This window comes from Anabrus simplex, chromosome 5 (genome assembly GCF_040414725.1).
Source record: "Anabrus simplex isolate iqAnaSimp1 chromosome 5, ASM4041472v1, whole genome shotgun sequence".
In the NCBI taxonomy this organism is placed as follows: domain Eukaryota; kingdom Metazoa; phylum Arthropoda; class Insecta; order Orthoptera; family Tettigoniidae; genus Anabrus; species Anabrus simplex.
The window spans coordinates 137,652,934-137,673,773 of NC_090269.1; the positions used below are offsets into that span (position 1 = coordinate 137,652,934).

A 20,840-nucleotide genomic window follows, 5' to 3' on the forward strand; every position below is an offset into this window, starting at 1 on the left:
TTGGCTGGCGAGCCCGTATCACTCTCATTACGTACCTGGCTTTTAGGGACCTACAAGGAGCGAACAGACGCCGTTAGACATTTATAATTCCTCGTGATTAAGGAATACTAGGGGACACGTGCGAGATTTCATAAAGTATGTGCTGGAGTAGCTCTCTGGTGAACTAAGGAATACACAAATCAGTACAATATCCGACAGTCTTACTTACCACTTAATGTAATCTTTGATTTTTTTAAACATTTATGGTATCCACTTGAACGGAAGCAAGTGCAAGTGCATTATTATACTGTAACTGTTCGACCCTAAGCTCCTCACGAGAGGAGACGAAAGTTAATACCTTGGGACACATGAATATCAAATAAACTATATGTGGCTTGCCCGCAAATTGCCACGCAAATAGAAACAATTAACATTCCATGGTTTCCCATTTCTCTATGTGATGTATGGGCGCCAGCGTTACAGTTTTAAACAAAACTGTAAAGCAAAATTTATATTTACTTAAATCACAGGGGTAGGATTTTAAATAATTAACCATTAAGTATCGTCTGAGAAAGAAAATTAACGCAATATAAAATACAAATGAATTTATTATTAAAAAAAAGAGATGAATCGGAAAAGTTCCTTAAAGCGTGGAGGGATTTAGAATTTACGTTACTCAAATTACTATTGCTTGCTTTATCTAATTGAAGTTCACCAATTGCAGTTTCCGTTGAAGTCATCTGGTTTCCGTGGTTACTCGTTCTCTTCTTCTCGATGTTGTAGAATTGGCTCCATGGACATCCTTCCTTGTCTGATGTGGTACGGGCTATCTGGACTAGCACTCCCTAACTGCCTAGTCTTTAAATTAGACATTGGCCCTATACTTGTAAAAACTGATGAGCGTTGATCGTATGAGGAGAAAATTCAGAGATATGTATTTTTCCATGTTAGTAGAAATCTCAATCCAACTGAGCTATACTATTTATACGGTGCAGACTTATACCAAATTCCATGGACTTGAACTAAACATAGTTCTTCGTCCAGAAGATTTACTGAATATAACACAAGCCGTAAGCTTGTTTCGTCTCACGCAGATCCGATAACATAACCGCAGCTAAGTACTGTATCGAAGCGATAACACACTGTACAAAAATAACTATGTCTCGGAGAGACCACACACTGTCTCAAAATCAATAGCGTCGTTCAAAGTAGATGTTCACAGTAGAAGTAGCGATGTGAGAGTATCCGAGACTCCGTAAGTCCGTATTGTATCTCGAGGGTTGCTCCGCACTTGATAATACACCCGGGCTCTCCCCACTCTTGGTAGCAGCTCAATCTCAGATCTCTATATAACGAAGCATCTGATTCGTAGATCGCATTATCATCTCCCTCTTCTTTCTTCTTGACAAGACCAGTAGGCGTGGCGATGATGTAGCTTTCCGCATAGCAAGCCTCGCGCGCGGGTCGCTGTTTACTGCCTTGGCTCATGAGTTTAACCCAATAACTCATGTAATTTTCGCCCGCTCTAAGAATAACCTTTTCCGTATACACAAGTATGAGATGAAATGACAACAACTATGTCTCAACGTATTGACCATATTTACAGTACATAATGAATTCCAATCCTACCTAATATAATAATTTAAATAATAAATGATGTTATGATTATATAATATGATTGCAAAAGCCTTATTTACAAATGCTTGACGTTGAATAAATATGATATTACGAATAATTGCCGATGGCGGATAAACTTGATATCGAGTGATATCGCGTAAAATGATAGTATATTAAATTAGTCTGGCTGGAGAAGCCTGGACGGTTACAATACTAACGAATCTTCTGAAAGTAATTTTTGGTTTTACAGTCATTCTTTTCTTAACTGATAATTATAGCATATTATAATGACATAAAACAGACGTCCTAGCGGTCAAAATGTGAAGTGGACAGTAATGATGACGCGTATTTTCCTACAGCAACAGTATTTGCAAATTGCACACTTCGTACAATTATTTAAACTAATTTTAAAATAAGTTATCGATATTTATGAAATGCGAGTGCAGTTCGTCACTATTTCTTTTGAATGCTCATTTGTCACGATCGGTTACTTGTGAGCTCCGCAAAAGGGAGCTATATATTACTGAAATAATATATATATTATGATTGTCTTGTGTTGAGTGAGTGTTCCGTGATTAATTAGCCTACACGGGCGATGTCTTTCTTTAACATTAATACAGTGATCTATTTAGTATATAGACGAGGAAGAAACAAAAGTAAAGTGTGCTTAATGTGCAGCTTATTTTCATCCCCATTTTATCTTGAATTTAGAAACAGAGTATCACAAATTTACGTGCCACCGTTTTCTCGTGATGCTGTCGAGCAGAGACGTTCGACATGGCAGCGCTGTTGCCATAAGGACAGTGATGTTTTCTTAACATGGAATGATCTATAGAAGCGAGTGGAATTGAGAGCGGAGTTGTCTTTCTGCAGTGCAGTGTTTATTTGTTTCAAGTTTGTTGCGCACTTCATATTTATTTTGTGATTTGATCAATTTAGTTAACGTCTGAGTTCCTTCGTACACAAGTCACGTGAACCGGCAAAATACTGTATGTAATAACGATAGGACAAGTGATTGCGACCTAGCGCGTCACTCCACGCGGAGATGACGAGAAACTGTCATCCAGCATTCTCAGGTTTTTATTGGATACCGCAGGGTTCTCTCCGGTGCGGTTTGAGTCAAAGAATATTCCCTCTAGTCTACTGAAGCTGTCCAGTCAAGGAACATCGCATGTTAACGTTTAGAGGAGCACAATAATATGTAACAAGAACACAAACTCGCGGTTGTGCATCTGGATGGTCTGCGTAGTTTTGCAAGAAGGAATTGAGAAAACTAACTAGCCAGAAAGAGGACATTAATAATAATGTTACGCGTCAGCCCCCTGGTAGCCCCTTTCGGTACTTCCAGGAAAGGGCTAGTGACTCACACAACCTGCGATCTCCAGCCGGCTTGTGGGGTGGGGCCGGCCTTTCCGTGTATTGTTCTCGTCGGCCGTCTTTCCTGTGAGTTTCTTGGAGATTCAACGGGAATGTTCGGCCGCTTGTTACCTCGCGAAAATTCTGGCTCAAATAACCCGAGCTATAAAAAGGGAGGCTAGCCTCAGACAGTCAGTCACATTTGGAGCTATAGTCAGTGTTGGGATGCGTGGTGGAGTCAGTATAACCCTCAGCCCAGCCACCAACCCCAACAGACTGAGTCTGACAGAGGTGTTGGCTGTCGCTAGTGTCCCACCGAGGTCTCGATCAGGAACTATCGTTGTGGTGTCTGAGAGGCCAGTGAGTGGGTGGGCTGGAGACGACGGAACGGAAGACTGTACCGTGTGTTCGTGTACTTCTGTGGACTGAGGCTCGGCGTGCGTCAGCGGGCGAAGCCGCAATAATGAGTGGGGAGGTAAATGGACCTGTGTTAATTTCGCTGTTGTGAGTATCGTCCTGCTGTTGAATACTGTTTAGCTGTTTAGTTGTTCACTGCATGCGATTGTGCTAATTACTGGACTGTCTGTAGAATCGAACCAACGAACAGCCATCGTGTGGCCCGTAACCCTGTGTTCAGATCCAGCTGTCTACACACAGCTGCTGCATGAGGTGACTGCACTTGGAGAAAGTTAAAGTAAAGATTAAGCGTCCGCGGGTATAGCAACGGGCTGGACCGCGTATTGTGCCATAAGGAAGAGAAACAGACTTGTAAATAGGCAGCAATAATTCATGGTTAATTAGAATTGTGTGGGTATATCTGTGTGTGTACATTTATTGCATTTATTGGGTCACAGAGTAGTAGGGAGAGAGATTTTTGAATCCGAAGGCTACCGATTTTTCAAGAGCAAAGCGCAAAGAGGAATCCTCAATGGAGCTGTGATGCTTGGAACTGCGTTTGCTGTTAGAACCAAGATCCTTAAATCGGTTGCAATAATAATAATAATAATAATAATAATAATAATAATAATAATAATAATAATAATAATAATAATAATAATAATAATAATAATAATAATCTCGTGTGGGGATTTACCAGTTACCTCCATCGGGCGTGTCCCATTGGAATTGGGGAAGCTCGCTGGCTCTGCCGCCAGCAGAGTCAGAGGGTAGTAGGGAAATAAAATACCACCGTGAAAAAAAATTGGTCCCTTGCCAGGGTTACGGCGAAGACTGGTAAATGACCAGAAGCCAGAAAACATCTTGAGGCAACCTCTAGGGCTAACAACCCTAGTTGTAAAAGGATGGGTACCCGTCCAAAGCAAAGTCAAGTCAAAAAGCATGATGGCACAACATTTCAAGAAACATACTCCAGGGGGTTAATCTTCGGACAAATCCCTCGTCGTGAACGCCACGGCGCACGAGTCTCGTTCGGATTCTGGGGGAGACTCGACATCATGCAAGAGACGAGTCGGAGCGTCTCGGTGTACCCCGAAGAGTCAAAAACTCAGGCCAAAATCTAAAACCTTTCTAGCAACTTTCAACATAAATTCACTTACACAAACTGGCAAGCTGAAAACCCTTACCAAAGCTCTTCACGAAAATCAGATATCCATAATGGCCCTACAGGAAGCAAGATACCCAGATGAAGAGATTTTTGAATCCGAAGGCTACCGATTTTTCAAGAGCAAAGCGCAAAGAGGAATCCTCAATGGAGCTGTGATGCTTGGAACTGCGTTTGCTGTTAGAACCAAGATCCTTAAATCGGTTGCAAATTTCAAACCTGTGAATGACAGATTGTCTATACTCACAATTAAATGCGCGAACAAAATCTACGCTCTAGTTAACGCACATGCTCCTACAAACGATAAGAACAAGTCTGATCCAGACGAAGTTGATAATTTCTGGGACCTACTGGATGAAAAAATTAAACAAAATCCCCAAACACCATGTCAAGCTTCTTTTGGGTGACTTCAATGCCCAACTAGGTCGTGAACAGAAGTACAAGAAAGTTATAGGAAATTGCCCTGCTCACAAAAGAACCAATCCCAATGGCAAAAGACTGGTGTCCATTTGCGAAAATCACAACCTGCAGGTCATGTCGACCCACTTTCGTCATCTACCCAGAAAGCAAATGACTTGGCGTTCTCCCGTCCAAACTCTCGGAGAGTTCCAAATTGATCATGTTGCAATCTTCAGGAGAAACAGCCCTGAGATTATGAATGTCAAGGTAAAGAAAGGCATCAATGTGGCCTCAGATCACTATATGTCTCTTATCAAATTCAAACCAATTCCCGCAAACAAAAGGAAGACAACCAAACAGATCACACGCTTCGACAATGATAAACTTCGGCAAAGGGTCGAGGAGTTCCAGGAGAAGGCTAGACCAAATGACTGTGACTTTAGCAACGCCAAAAGTCTCCTTGTTGAGGCCGCCAAAGACGTTGCAGAAATCAAGAGAAGCAAAAAACATGCCTGGTGGAATGGTACCTGCGAATCAGTCCTCCAAGAAAGACTCAATGCTTGGAAACAGTACTACTCTACGAAATCAGAAAATGATTGGGAAACCTACAAAAACCAACGTGCCCAAGCAGCTAGGGTGTTCAGAACTGAGAAACGTAAATACGAAAAATCTCTCACTGAAAAGATAGAACAAAACTTTAGGAAGAATGAAAGCAGAGAGTACTACAGAGCCTTCAAACGCAAACTCACTGGCTATAAACCACCATCTCTATGCTTTGAGCGAAAGGACGGCACACTGGCAACGTCAGATGAAGAAAATTGCAGCATTCTGGCAGACTACTTCAAGAATTTACTTAATTGCTCTAAACCGCAAAGCCCCATTGAGACCAAGGAACCCTTACTCAGGTACCCAGATTCTAGACCACCCGACAGAGATGAAATCAAGCGCCACATTGCCCGTCTCAAAAATAACAAAGCGCCGGGTGAAGACTCAGTAGTAGCAGAACTATGGAAATATGCCCCAGAGGAATCACTTGATATCTTGCAAAAGCAAATAGAAGAAATTTGGAACAAGGAGACCCTACCCGAAGATTGGAAAATAGCTTTGATCCATCTATTACACAAAAAGGCAGCATGAAGAACATCAACAACTACAGAGGAATATCTTTGCTACCCGTGACTTACAAAATTCTATCACTTGCCATCCTGGAGCGTTTGGAAGCACAAGTCGAACATCAAATAGGTGGATTCCAAGGAGGGTTCAGAAAAGGTCGCTCAACAGCCGAGCAGATCCAAAATCTCAAAACGATCATCAGATATACACTAAGGTCCAAGCAGTATGTGTCTGTCTTTGTGGACTTTAAGAAAGCGTACGACTCCATTGACCGGGAAGTCCTGCTAAACATCTTAAGTGAATTCGGAGTTGATTTGAAACTGCTGGCATTAATTAGAGCCACCCTGACCGATACAAAATCCAAGGTGAAGTTCCACGGATGTCTCTCGCATTCCTTTGACATCAAAACAGGAGTCCGACAAGGTGATGGGCTATCCCCGATACTCTTCAACTGTGTTCTTGAAAAGATCATCAGAACCTGGCGGATGAGATTACAGGAAACCAACTACAGTCCGTTGAGAATAGGAACCAAATCCAAGGGGATCGCAACAGACTGCTTAGCATTTGCCGATGATATTGCTGTTCTCTCAAACGACATAGAAACCGCTAGAGCTCAAGTTGAAATTTTAAAGGAAATTGCCGTACAAACTGTTTGCAGATATCGTTTGAGAAAACAGAAGTAATGACTAACATCAAAGAGGCTCCTCCAAAACTCCATACAAAATATGGGGACATCACCCGAGTAGACAAATTCAAATACCTGGGTGAGATCATCATGAAAAATGGACTGGACAAAGAAGCACTTCAGGAGCGAGTCCGCAAACTGGAAATAGCCTACCAAACATCCTGCACAATCTACAACAAAAAATGCCTTTCCCAAAACACCAAGATACGCCACTATGAAACCGTTCTGAAGCCAGTAGTTCTATATGCAGCCGAAACCCTGTCTCTAAATGCCAACAAAGGACTCCTTGAAGAACTGGAGAAAAAAGAACGCAAAATTGTGAGAGGAATCTTGGGATCAAAGTACAGAAATGGAATCCATCAAAAGAGATCCAACGAGGAAATCTACAGTAAAATAGAGAAAATTACCGACACAATCAGAAAAAGACGGGCACGATTTTACGGTCATCTGAAAAAAATGGACGGAAGAAAGTTAACTAAAGAAATCTTTCACTTTTTTGATTCAGACCCCAAAACCACAATTCCCTGGTTTAGAAATACCAAAGAAGGCCTGCAAATGCTACATATCTCAGCTGAAGATGCCCTTAACAGAGATCTCTTCCGCAAGAAAATATTGACGAACGGGCTAAACCGAGACGAGCAACCGAAGAGAAGACACGGTGCCCCTTGGACAGAGGAGCGTAAGCAGGCACACTCACAAAGAATGAGGGAAATTTTGGCTCTAAAGAAGGCCAAGTTCAGTGTCAAATGCAACAAGACTTAACGTGGTCCTTGATGGCCCCAGCGAATTATATGTATATATAAAATAATAATAATAATAATAATAATAATAATAATAATAATAATAATAATAATAATAATAATAATAATAATAATAGAAGACTCGTACTGCTCTGCACAATATTTTGCCACAGCGAAGTGTTTACCAGTAGAATCAACAGTTCAAAAGGGGTCGCACGAGCATGAAGGATGAAGGAAGATCCAGGCGTCCCTCTCCAGCCGTAACTGATGCCAATATTGAACAAGTGTGTGATATCATTCTGAATAACAGACGAGTGGCTGTTCTATGAATTTCCGCTCCTGGTACACCCTCAGACAAAAAAAAAAAAAAAAAAAAAAAAAAAAAAACGGATTACGGAACGCTGTTCTTTCTTGGTGCAAACAGAGAGAGGTGCAGCTATCTTTCTTTACGTCGCAGCAGCGCAAGCTCTACTGATCTGATAACCCTGAAACAGACGTTGTCAACGGTGTCATCTAGCGGTTGGTGAGCACACAACGCCATAGTGCCAACCTAAAAACAATTAGAGAAAAATTGCGGATAATTATTGACTTGCCCTCGAATATAAAAAAGTTGAGCGGAAATATGCACAAAATATCTTTCGACGCAGCTAAGCGATTCGTACAGCGCTACAGCAAGTAGAGGAGACTCGCGCAGCAGCGTGTGGAAGCACGATTATTATCTGATGGTAGAAAACCCTAGTCGCGCTCTCAATGAGTTTTGTATGCGGACGAGTCCATATGTTGCAGAGAGGAACGTACACTTCGATAGTTGCTACGGAAGGGTTCACGTCGGCTCTTGGTGATTACATTATGGTGACAAGGGTCTATTTCGCTCCCAACAGCTCAGCAGTAGTTTACCCCTCCACTACCTTCCTTCCGCGCAGGTTTGTACCATCAGATTGTAATCGATCTTCTAGCAGAGGAACTTTTTTGCGAAGTTCATGGTCAATGTGATATGATTCACCTGCTTGCCACGCACATTCGAAAGTCTGGCAGTCTCAGCCAAACGGCTGGGAGATCCCAAGTGGTGTGAGTCACTCCCTAGTAATAATAATAATAATAATAATAATAATAATAATAATAATAATAATAATAATAATAATAATAATAATAATAATAATAATAATAATAATAATAATGTTATTTGCTTTACGTCCCACTAACTAATGTTGCAGTTTTTCGGAGACGCCGAGATACCGGAATTTAGTCCCGCAGGAGTTCTTTTACGTGCCAGTAAATCTATCGACACGAGGCTGACGTATTTGAGCACCTTCAAATACCACCGGACTGAACCAGGATCGAACCCACCAACTGAAGCCGAGAGAGCCAGCACTCTACTCTCTGAGTGACTCAACTATTTTTCTATACAAAAGCCCAAATCAAAACACATCTAGGCCTAATGAGACAGTGGAACAACCGCCCGCCGGACATCAAGTACAAAAGGGTCTGTCACGACAGAATTATTTTTTTCTCGACATATGTACCGACTCAAGTGCAAAACATTAGTGCCCGAATTCATTCTCACTCAGTTTCTCTCTGGCCATGGGAAGTTTAAGTGCTACTTTGAACGCTTAAAAATTATCATTGGCCGGGCTGAGGACATTATTGGCCCTTGACACAACATTAGGAAACTAAATTATTGAATACGTGGTGAATGAACTTAATGAACTATTTGTAGCAGCAGGATTTCCTGAACAGATGGTATAATGGCTTTGAAAGTTCCACATTTCAATTGTTTAGGTGACACTCAAGTTCGAATCTTCGAACAGTCGAACAGTCCACTGTTTGTGAAGATCCACAAAAGCACAAGTGATCGCCTGCAATGATAATTTAATAGTAATAATGTTATTAGCTTTACGTCCCACTAACTACTTTTACGGTTTTCGGAGACGCCGAGGTGCCGGAATTTAGTCCCGCAGGAATTCTTTTACATGCCAGTAAATCTACCAGCACGAGGTTGACGTATTTGAGCACCTTCAGATACCACCGGACTGACCCAGGATCCAAGTTGGGGTCAGAAGGCCAGAGACCTATCAATGTCTGATGATTGACCGGCAGGTAATTCCGGAAGTTCAGTCAGAATATGTTCTGTCAAAATTACAAATTCAAAACCTAACGTAAAATTAAATTTAAAATGAAGCGAGGAAAATGATGACGTCATTACATTTTGTGTAGGCCTATTGGTTATTTAACGAACAACCTCCAAACTCGAGTACATACAATAATTTGATCGACAGTAAATTATATGTTTTAAAATGCTGATTCCCATTACACCTTATTCTTCTTCTTAATCTGTTTACACTCCATTGTCGGGTTTTCCCTCGGACTCAGCGAGGGATCCCACCTCTACCGCCTCAAGGGCAGTGTACTGGAGCTTCAGATTCTGGGTCGGGGGCTACAACTGGGGAGGATGACCAGTACCTCGACCAGCGGCCTCACCTGTTATGCTGAACAGGGGCCTTGCGGGGGGATGGGAAGATTGGGAGGGATAGACAAGGGAGAGGGAAGGAAGCGGCCATGGCCTTAAGTTAGGTACCATCCCAGCATTTGCCTGTAGGAGAAGTAGGAAACCACGGAAAACCATTTCCAGGACGGCTGAGGTGGGAATCGAACCCACCTCTACTCACTTGACCTCGAGGCTGAGTGAAGCCCGTGCCACTTTTCAAATTTCGTGGCAGAGCCGGGAATCGAACCCGGGCCGCCGGGGATGGGAGCTAATCACACTAACCACTACACCACAGACATACCTTATTCAAAATGTTAATCTAGAACGAACGAACAGGAGCTCAGGCAGATTAGAGGGGATATCCCGAGATTAAGCTAAAGAGAGCCACCATCTGTGCAGTGACCGCAAATATACGTCAACCTTGACAGGTCTCTAAGATCAGTCAACTTTGACTAATCCTAAAGTCAAATCACCAAATTATTGCTAAACGATTAATATGGCAGGTGTCTAGAGGCAAAGCGTCAATGTCAACCAAACTTGGTACACATAATACTATCTGGAAAACGACCAACATCAGTGTCGAATCCATACTTTTCAGGTTCGCTGTGATGAATTGTGACGCTCTGGATGCCGTTTAAGCCCAACTTGAGCCTCTATCGGCATGGGGATCGGAAGGGTTGAAAGAGAAAATGTTCAATGGACCGACATTAGAGTTGAATCCACAGTTCTCGTATTCGTTAGGCTAATTGGTGACAGTTCCAATGACAGCTGGAATCGTATACATCATATGTTTAGCGCGACGCGTAAATTATCACTTATCATCATATATATTGTTTCAGCAGTATAGATCCCACTTGCGGCCCTGTGGGTGGGGGCGGTAGATTAACACCCACGGTATCCGCTGCCTGTCGTAAGAGGCGACTAAAATGGGTCCCAGGGGCTCTGAACTTTGGAGCGTGGGTTGGCGACCACGGGGACCTTAGCTGAGTCCTGGCATTGTTTCCACTTACTTGTGCCAGGCTCCTCACGTTCATCTATCCTATCCGACCTCTCTTGGTCTACTCTTGTTCTTTTCCGACCCCAACGGTATTACATGTGGAGGCCTAGGGAGTCTTTCATTTTCACGCCCTTCGTGGCCCTTGTCTTCCTTTGGCCGATACCTTAATTTTTCGAAGTGTCTGACCCCTTCCATATTTCTCTCTAATAGTGTTATATAGAGAATGGTTGCCCAGGTGTACTTCCTCTTAAAACAATAATCACCACCACCACCACCATCACAAGTAACCGATCGTTACTTTATCAGTTAAGAAAAGAATGATGGCAAAACCAAAAATTACTTCCGGAACATTCGTCAGGGTAATAATGCACTTGCATTTGCTTCCGTTCAAACGGATACCATAAATGTTACAAAATCAAGGATTACATTTAGTGGTAAGTAAGACTGTCTAATATTGTACTGATTTGCGTATTCCTTAGTTCACCAGTAGTTCACCAGGGGGCTACTCCACCACATACTTTATGAACATGTGAGATTTCTCGCACGGGCGCCCCTAGTGAATACCTATTTAATTTGTTTGAAAGGATGATCTACTTCCGAGACAATATGGGCTGCAACAAGGACAAACTTCCACGCTAAACAAAACAGTTTAGAACTAAAACTTTAAATTAAACATACGACAATAACTATAAATTAAAACATCTAGTTCGCAAAATATCAATCACCGAGCTCGATAGCTGCAGTCGCTTAAGTGCGGCCAGTATCCAGTATTCGGGAGATAGTAGGTTCGAATCCCACTGTCGGCAGCCCTGAAAATGGTTTTCCGTGGTTTCCCATTTTCACACCAGGCAAATGCTGGGGCTGTACCTTAATTAAGGCCACGGCCGCTTCCTTTCCACTCCAAGCCCTTTCCTGTCCCATCGTCGCCATAAGACATATATGTGTCGGTGCGACGTAAAGCCAATAGCAAAAAAAAAAAAAATATCAATCAACGTCATAATAAAGAAATCTATACTTATTCACATGACATATAATAAACAGGCAATATAAATCTAAAAGAAAATATTCAAAAAGGTATGACGGCAGCGCATGGAGCAATTTCATATCAAGACATGTTATCTGACCTATTTACAGTCGATCCTCGATCTCTCGAACCTCCATTACTCGAATTTTCAGTATCTCGAAGTATATACCTTAAATTTCTCGACGATTTGTCCTATTCTTCACATGTATTTATTTCTCTCTTACTCGAAATTCGGTTACACGAATTTCTCGATTTCTCGAAGCAGATATTCCTCCCTTGAAGAAAAAACACTCTCTAAGTCGAATTTTGTGAAACCTTAACTGTGGAATGCGGCATTTGTGCTTTGTGTTGAACAGTCAACAATTAAAGAAAGGTTTTTACAGTGATGCTGGGAGCTCACATGACGTGAACCGAAAAAATAGAACTTCTGGTGATCGGAAAATCGGCGAAGCCTCAATGTTTCTCGAGTGTGAATTAATTACCGGTCACATACGAAAGCAACCACCGAAGTCGCGGATGAAAAGCTCCATTTACGAATCCTGGCTGCGCGGTATTGGCGAGAAGTTTCAACGCGAAGGGAGGAAAGTTTAACAGTAACAAACAAAAGAGATTAACGGATTTTTTCCAAAGGTGTTGACCGAGGTGTGTTTCTATTTCACTACTGTATGTACTGTATCCTGTCTTCTAAAATGCTATAATGAGGGTTATAATATAAAAAGTGATGCCGTAAGAAAGAGTTTGTATATTTTTAAATACTGATAAAAAATAATGTATCCGGTATAAGCCCGTAGATACATTTGATTAAATTATGCTCAAAAATGGTATTCTCTATATCTCGAAATTTCGATAACTCGAAGTAAAATTTAGCTCCCAAGGTGATTCGAGAAATCGAGATTTCAGTGTATTTTTAAGGAATGTTGCGGAGCAGCACGGGTCTCCTGATCCTCTCTTGGTACACTCAGCCATATAGTGAGTCTCAACTCTGGTGGGGAGTGAAATAAGTGCTAAAATAATGTAGTTATAATGTTGAGAGAGAGAGAGAGAGAGAGAGAAAAGAAAAAGCACACGCAAGGCTGGCGTTAGAATGAATTCATTAGGCTATTATCTGTAACCAGAAAGAATTTCGGTGATAAAGATAAGCACTTAGTGCAAGAGAAATAGTGTTGCCAATATTTATCTTTCTGAGTAAACTTTCAGTAGCAGGGGTACCAACACACAATTAGGATAATGAAAATATATAGACAGTAGTTCCTGGTATCCACCTTTCAGTATTGAGTAGGATGTAATATAGATGGTTTGTAACAATTGAACTGGATCTTCTGGTGGTTGAAATACTTACTGTAGCTATTGTTTGAAGTGCTTACTTATACTGTAAGAAGAAATGGACCAATAGATACTTTAAATTTTGACTATGATTTTATTTAATGTAGCGGTAATCAACACATGGTTACCAATGTATCCGAACCTCACTTGCCAATATAAATACAGAGCGTTTTTCACTTCAGGGGAAACCTAAAACTGTTTTCCGCCATTATGAACCCACATCCTGTTTCCAGCCATTCGACCGGGTCAGGAATGGAATGAATGAAGCCCCCATCCAGCGGCGAGGATACGAATTGTGACGGCTGCCGAAGCCCGTCGCACTCCTCTGGGGCAATGATTGAAGACTGTTGGATGAAATGAAACGGTACTGGAGAGTGTTGCTGGAATGAAGGATGACAGGGAAAACCAGAGCATACGGAGAAAAACCTGTCCCATCTCCGCTTTGTCCAGCATAAATGTCACATGGAGTGACCCGGATTTGAAACACAGAACGTAGGGGTGAGAGGCCGGTGCGCTGCCGCCTGAGCCACGGAGGCTCTTTTTCCACCATTATAAAACAAACATTTTAGACTGTTACTGTAACGAGCATTACTGAAACATATTCTCAAAACACTGGTTTTCAAGAGTAAAAGAAATCTGCACCACAGGAAAGCAACTTTTAAAAAATAATAAGAACTTTTTTGTCCGCCTCCGTGGTGTAGTGGTTAGTGTGATTAGCTGCCACCCCCGAAGGCCCCGGTTCGATTCCCGGCTCTGCCACAAAATTTGAAAAGTGGTACGAGGGCTGGAACGGGGTCCACTCAGCCTCGGGAGGTCAACTGAGTAGAGGTGGGTTCGATTCCCACCTCAGCCATCCTCGAAGTGGTTTTCCGTGGTTTCCCACTTCTCTTCCAGGCAAAAGCCGGGATGGTACCTAACTTAAGGCCACGGCCGCTTTCTTCCCTCTTCCTTGTCTATCCTTTCCAATCTTCCCATCCCCAACCAAGGCCCCTGTTCAGCATAGCAGGTGAGGCCGCCTGGGCGAGGTACTGGTCATTCTCCCCAGTTGTATCCCCCCTACCCAGAGTCTGAAGCTCCAGGACACTGCCCTTGAGGCGGTAGAGGTGGGATCCCTCGCTGAGGCCGAGGGAAAAACCAACCCTGGAGGGTAAACAGATTAAGAAAGAAAGAAAGAAGAACTTTTCTTGACAAAATAGAGGTGACTTCTGCTTTGTATTTCGCTAGTTCCAGGCAAGGTTGGAGAGACGGAGATAACAACAAATTTCACTGGTGATTTCTGCATTTGAAAATTAAAATCCACAACTTGTTTCCAGTCATTCGACCGGGTCAGAGATGGATCGAATGAAGCCCCATCTAGCGACGGGGATACGAATCGTGCCGGCTGCCGAAGCCTGTCGCACTCCTCTGGGGCAATGATTGATGACTGTTGGATGAAATGAAATGGTACTGGAGAGTGTTGCTGGAATGAAAGATGATAGGGAAAACCAGGCACACGGAGAAAAACCTGTCCCACCTCCGCTTTGTCCAGCAAAAACCTCACATGGAATGACCGGGATTTGAACCACGCAACCCAGCTGCGAGAGACCGGCGCGCTGCCGCCTGAGTCACGGATAATTCGAATTCTGGATTTACTGTATTTTATTTATTTTAAACATGTTGTTTCCTAAACACACCGTCCCGGTGGTGTAGGGGTAGCGTGCCTGCCTCGTACCCGGAGGCATTGGGTTCGATTCCCAACCAGGTCAGCGATTTCTATCTGGATCTGAGGGCTGGTTCGAGTTGCACTCAGCCTACGTGATTACAATTCGGGAGCTATCTGACGGTGAGATAACGGCCCCAGTCTAGAAAGCCAAGAATAACGGCTGAGAGGATCCGTCGTGCTGACCACACCACACCTCCTAATCTGCAGGCCTTCGGGCTGAGCAGCGGTCGCTTGGTAGGCCAAGGCCCTTCGGGGTCGTTGCGCCATGGGATTTTTTTTCATAAACCTCTCGACACTTGTACCTCACCTATGCCTATTTTAGAAGGCCTCTAAGCGAAGATAACCACCTCCCTGATTTTACATGTATTTCAGTGAACCACTGAACCTATTAGAAGAGGTGCTTGCGGATAGGAGCTTTGATATTTCGTTCCGAAGATTGGTCCGTCAACAGGAGTGAGTCGGAATATTTCTGTTAACTTTCACCTCAGCAGATAAGTGTATGTATGTTTAGTCCTCAGCCCGTAGGCTGGTTGGATCCTCAACAGTTCCGCCATCAGCTGTCATAGATGGCCTAGGCATCACTGAAGAGGTGTACTAGGGAAATGAGGAGTGAGGTAGTTTCCCGTTGCTTTCCTCACCGAGCCAGAAGTTGCTATTACATATCAGTCTGCCAAGCCCACTGAAATGCATGCACCAACTGACCCTATGAGCAATATTTTCACACCATTCATAGCAGGGACTGGCTGCAGAAGGAATGGCATACTAGCATCACTCATACCTCAGTCACTTTCATTTTGTCAAAGCCAAGGATAAAGCTGAGACAGATCAATGAAAGTAACAAAATTGCTCTAGCCCATACCAGTGCACTGTAAACACTAGGTCCCACCAGCAAAGGCACAGCAGATAAGTACTGGCACATAAAATAAATATTTACTAGTACGCCGGACCGAGTGGCTCAGACGGTTGAGGCCTTCTGACCCGAACTTGGCAGGTTCGATCCTGGCTCCGTCCGGTGGTATTTGAAGGTGTTCGAATACGTGAGATTTACTGACACGTAAAAGAATTCCTATCCGCCTCTGTGGAGTAGTGGTTAGTGTGATTAACTGCCACCCCCGGAGGCACGAGTTCGATTCCCGGCTCTGCCACGAAATTTGAAAACGGCTGGAACGGGGTCCACTCAGCCTCGGAAGATCAAATGAGTGGAGCTGGGTTCGATTCCCACTTCGTGGTTTCGTATTTTCCCACGAAGGCCACGGCCACTTCCATCTCTCTTGCTTGTATATCCCTTCCATTCCCCACAAGACCCCTGTTCAGAATAACAGGTGAGGCTGTCTGGGCAAGGTACTGGTCATTCTCCCCAGTTGTATCCCCCATCCAATGTCTCACGCTCCAGGACACTGCCCTTGAGGCGGTAGAGGTGGGACCCCTCGCTGTGTCCGAAGGGAAAAACAACCGTGGAGGGTACACAGATTAAGAAGAAGAAAATAACTCCTACGGGACTAAATTCCGGCACCTCGGCGTCTCCGAAAACCATAAAAGTAGTTAGTGGGATATAAAGGAAATAACATTATTATTAATCAGTACGACTACCCTTTTTTGCTAGGCTATATAGGATATATACTGTATTCCTAAGCTAAAAAATGCAGTTCTGAATATTTACTGTAACTCACCTGTATCGGTCGAATTTGGCAAATTTCTTCCATTCTGCTGGTTTGCTCTTGTAGGAAGACATGAGGTGATGCACGTACTCCACATTAACAGTGTCTTGTTCGAACACCACGTGCAGCTCTCTTACCAGATCGTCCAGTGTGGTGACTGTCGGTTTGGGCAGCAGCATCTTCCTGCTGTTACTCATACTGTATGGAAGACGATTATCCGGCAAATACTGAGTTTCCATGGTTGTTAGTCCTGCGAGCACTCAACTAAGGACACTGATGTATAAATCTTAAATTATTTTTACAAAATCTCGCGAACTATTTTCAATTGTAAAACATATATTTACACACACTGACTGTGTATATCACACAATGTACGTCTTCACTCCACGTTACACAGGAGAAGGCTAACGCTCGTCCGGTCTGCAGAAGGTTAATGAATCACTGCTGTTGCTCTATGCAGCAATCGGCCAGTAATATTGGTAAGCGCCCTCTTTCGCCAAGCTGATGAACTGCTGATGCCACTGTTAGCATCATTATTCTTTTTTCCTTTTCTTCTTATTCTCGTCCGTTAATCGCTGGAAAACGAAACGACTATGAAAACAAACCAGATAACTGATAAGTGAAGAAATACTTTCTAGAAGACTCTTATTAGGCAGCCTGCGGATGTCATACGAAATACACTTTTGGCCAACCATTTTAAATACAATTAGAGCCATTTACCTGTTTATTGATGAAGTATTTATTATCACACTGCCCTTGAGGCGGTAGAGGTGGGATCCCTGGCTGAATCCGAGGGAAAAACCAACCCTGGAGGGTAAACACATTGAGAAGAAGAACAATTTATTATTAAGGATCAAGAAGGGTCCGCCTCTGTGGTGTATTGGTTAGTGTGATTAGCTGCCACCTCCGGAGGCCCGGGTTTGCTTCCCGGCTTTGCCACGAAATTAGAAAAGTGGTACGAGGGCTGGAACGGGGTCCACTCAGCCTCGGGAGGTCAACTGAGTAGACGTGGGTTCGATTCCCACCTCAGCCATCCTGGAAGTGGTTTTCCGTGGTTTCCCACTTCTCCTCCAGGCAAATGCAAGAGTGGTACCTAACTTACGGCCACGGCCGCTTTCTCTTCTCTTCCTTGTCTATCCCTTCCAATCTTCCCATACCCCCGCAAGGCCCCTGTTCAGCATATCAGGTGAGGCCGCCTGGGCGAGGAACTAGTCATCCTCTCAAGTTGTATCCCCCGACGCAGAGTCTGAAGCTCCAGGACACTGCCCTTGAGGCGGTAAAGATGGGATCCATCTCTGAGTCCGAGGGAAAAACCGACCCTGGAGCTTAAACAGATAAAGAAGAAGTAGACACCTTAATTTGTGATAGATGTGAAATATTTGAAAAAACCGTCCATCAGCCGGGCCGAGTGGCTCAGACGGTTGAGGCGCTGGCTTTCTGACCCCAACTTGGCAGGTTCGATTCTGGCTCAGTCCGGTGGTATTTGAAGGTGCTCAAATACTTCAGCCTCGTGTCGGTAGATTTACTGGCACGTAAAAGAACTCCTGCGGGACTAAATTCCGGGACCTTGGCGTCTCCGAAAACCGTAAAAGTAGTTAGTGGGACGTAAACAAATAACTATTATTATTATTAAAACCATCCATCGGCGGAATTCGATCCAGCTTGCCGCTGCGTCACGAGCTCGTTTTCTTTCTCACAAACGTAGCCTGCACATAAGCGCACTGGAATTTGTCATTAATTACTTTCTTACAAACGGCTGAGAATTGCGCCTTACTACTTGCACCTGTTATCCTCCTGGTCATGCCCTACACGTGTACCAAAGATCGATCGAATCGGTCACCCATGCGCCATACCCTCCCCTTGTGAGTATAATAATAATAATAATAATAATAATAATAATAATAATAATAATAATAATAATAATAATAATAATAATAATAATAATAATAATAATAATAATAATAATAATAATAATAATTGTACCGGGCGGTACACCTCCACGCCGCTAATTCAAACTTTGCGCCTGTTGAAACTCCTCTGCTGGAGGAAGTCTGAACTGTATCTACTGTATTAATTTTCAAGTTTCTCAGAAGATGTCACTACTTGGAAATTTTGAAGTTTCTGAACTGGGTCGTTTTCGACGTATTTTTGTTTTAACTGTAGTAAGAAGTGTGAACTTTCTCTTCTAGAGGACACTACTGAAGAACTACAAAAGTGCACCCTAGTGCGAAGTGAAAGAACTGTTTTTTGGAGAAATTTTTATTTCTAATGTTTGTTTCTTGTTAAATTTCTTTCGGTTATTGTTTAAGTTGGCTGTATACCCCTTTCTTTCCCCTTGTTTTGAATTTAGCCAATCCCGAATTTCTTTAATTAAGTTATAACCAATCAGGTGTATCTTCCCCAGAGGGGATATATTGCTTAACCCTAGCCAATAAAGTTTTTGTGGGAGGGTGTTCTCATTCCTCAAACGCCTCGAACTTCCCGCGAGAGTATATAAACTGCTGATTTTAGGGTCTCCGGGCCACTTCAGTACTATCTTTCAGTGTGTAAAGTACATAGCAGGGGGCGGGAAGCGCCTCTTTCTTCGGGCAGCAGTTCAACAACAAGGTAATGGCCGTTTAAGAACTTCTTTTCTTGCTAGCTCAGCAGTTTAACTCTCGGGGCGGGTCCGAAACCTTTCACCATGTAACTTTCCTCTAAAATGTAAAGTCACTTAGTTTCAATTCTATCTTTTAAACTAAAAATTTGGGATAGAGAGTGCTTAACCCTCTTGAACTCCCACGCATATTGTTTTGAGGTGAACTCGTTTTTCACAACCGATTTTTCCTTAACGTAATGTAAATTGTTTCTTTCTAAAGTCACCTCTTTAGTATGGGATTAGCCCTTGCATTAGCGGCCTAGAGCCAGTTTAGGTTTTAAACAAATGTATTAGGAGTGCTGCTTGCCTCCTCTCAAATTGGTATTTTTGAGGCCATGTAATTAACCTTTTCTCTCTTAATAGGCCTCAGTAGGTTGGGTATTTTACCCCTGTTTTCGTGTCCGTGGAGGACAACTTGAAAGTGGAGTTTGGTGTGGCCTTTGATAGGCTTAAGGTTTGAGAGCGAGTGGCTCTTTCTTGAAAATTGAGGGTTGTATGCCTCGAGGAGGCTTTACTGTGTAATTTTGGAGCAAGTGCTCCTGGGCATGAATACGGTTTTCTGCCCCTCTGTGAAAACTTATTTTGGAGTAAAGTTGGGCTAATTGCCCAAGAATTGTGAGCTCGGGGCTCGAAGCCCAAATCCTGTAAATACTGTAATTGCACTTTTGTTGCCTTGCTACTCTGTACCTGCCATGCTTGTTATTTCTTAATTTTGAAAAGAAAATATAACCTTGTTAAATTTTATCTTAACTTTAATTTCGTATTTTGAGGCCCGTTCAACCCCGCACCTTCTTTCTCCTCTGCAAGTCTACGACACTCCGTAACAATAATAATAATAATAATAATAATAATAATAATAATAATAATAATAATAATAATAATAATAATAATAATAATAAACTTGGTGAAACAATTCTGGAAAATAGAATCGAAAGAAAAGACAATGAAATTAGATGCCAAATGATGGAAACTGCACATCGCCTAACCCAAAATATCTATAACAAAAAATGTATCCCCAAGCATACAAAACTGAGACTTGCAATACAGTCATTAAAACAGAATGTCTTTATGGATCAGAGACGCTAATTTTGAACAGGACAGCACACAAACAATGCACAAATCTTCACAGTGACATTAGAAAACGCAGGATAAGATTGCGTCCAGACACATTGACCAAATAGTCGAATTCAATGAAAATAGGAGAAAGGCTGAAACAGACAGGAGTTACACCAGCATGTGTCCAAAACAAGGCAATCTTCTTTTTCTTCTTACCCTCCCGGGTCGGTTTTTCCCTCCGATTCAGCTCTGCCTCTACCGCTTCAACTGGGGAGAATGACCAGTACCTCGCCCAGGCGGCCTCACCTCCTATGCTGAACAGGGGCCTTGTGGAGGGATGGGAAGATTGGATGGGGCAGGCAAGGAAGAGGGAAGGAAGGTACATTCCGGCATTTGCCTGGAGGAGAAGTGGAAAACCACGGAAAACCACTTCGAGGATGGCTGAGGTGGGAATCGAACCCACCTCTACTCAATTGACATCCCGAGGCTGAGTGGACCCCGTTCCAG

General features: G+C 43.0%; 1 protein-coding gene across 2 annotated transcripts in view; it reads right to left on the reverse strand.

Moving 5' to 3' along the window:
• The window catches only part of LOC136873855 (cysteine dioxygenase type 1), a 208,954-nt gene extending 191,843 nt beyond the window's left edge, over positions 1-17,111 (reverse strand). The window contains exon 1 of one of the 2 annotated variants that reach the window (XM_067147142.2): positions 16,652-17,111. In XM_067147142.2, coding sequence (XP_067003243.1) covers positions 16,652-16,878 — 227 coding nt within the window. In that variant the 5' untranslated portion in view covers positions 16,879-17,111. The remainder of the gene's footprint in view (positions 1-16,651) is intronic. The other variant, XM_067147141.2, reaches the window with a different exon arrangement.
• Between the last annotated feature and the right edge of the window lie 3,729 nt (positions 17,112-20,840).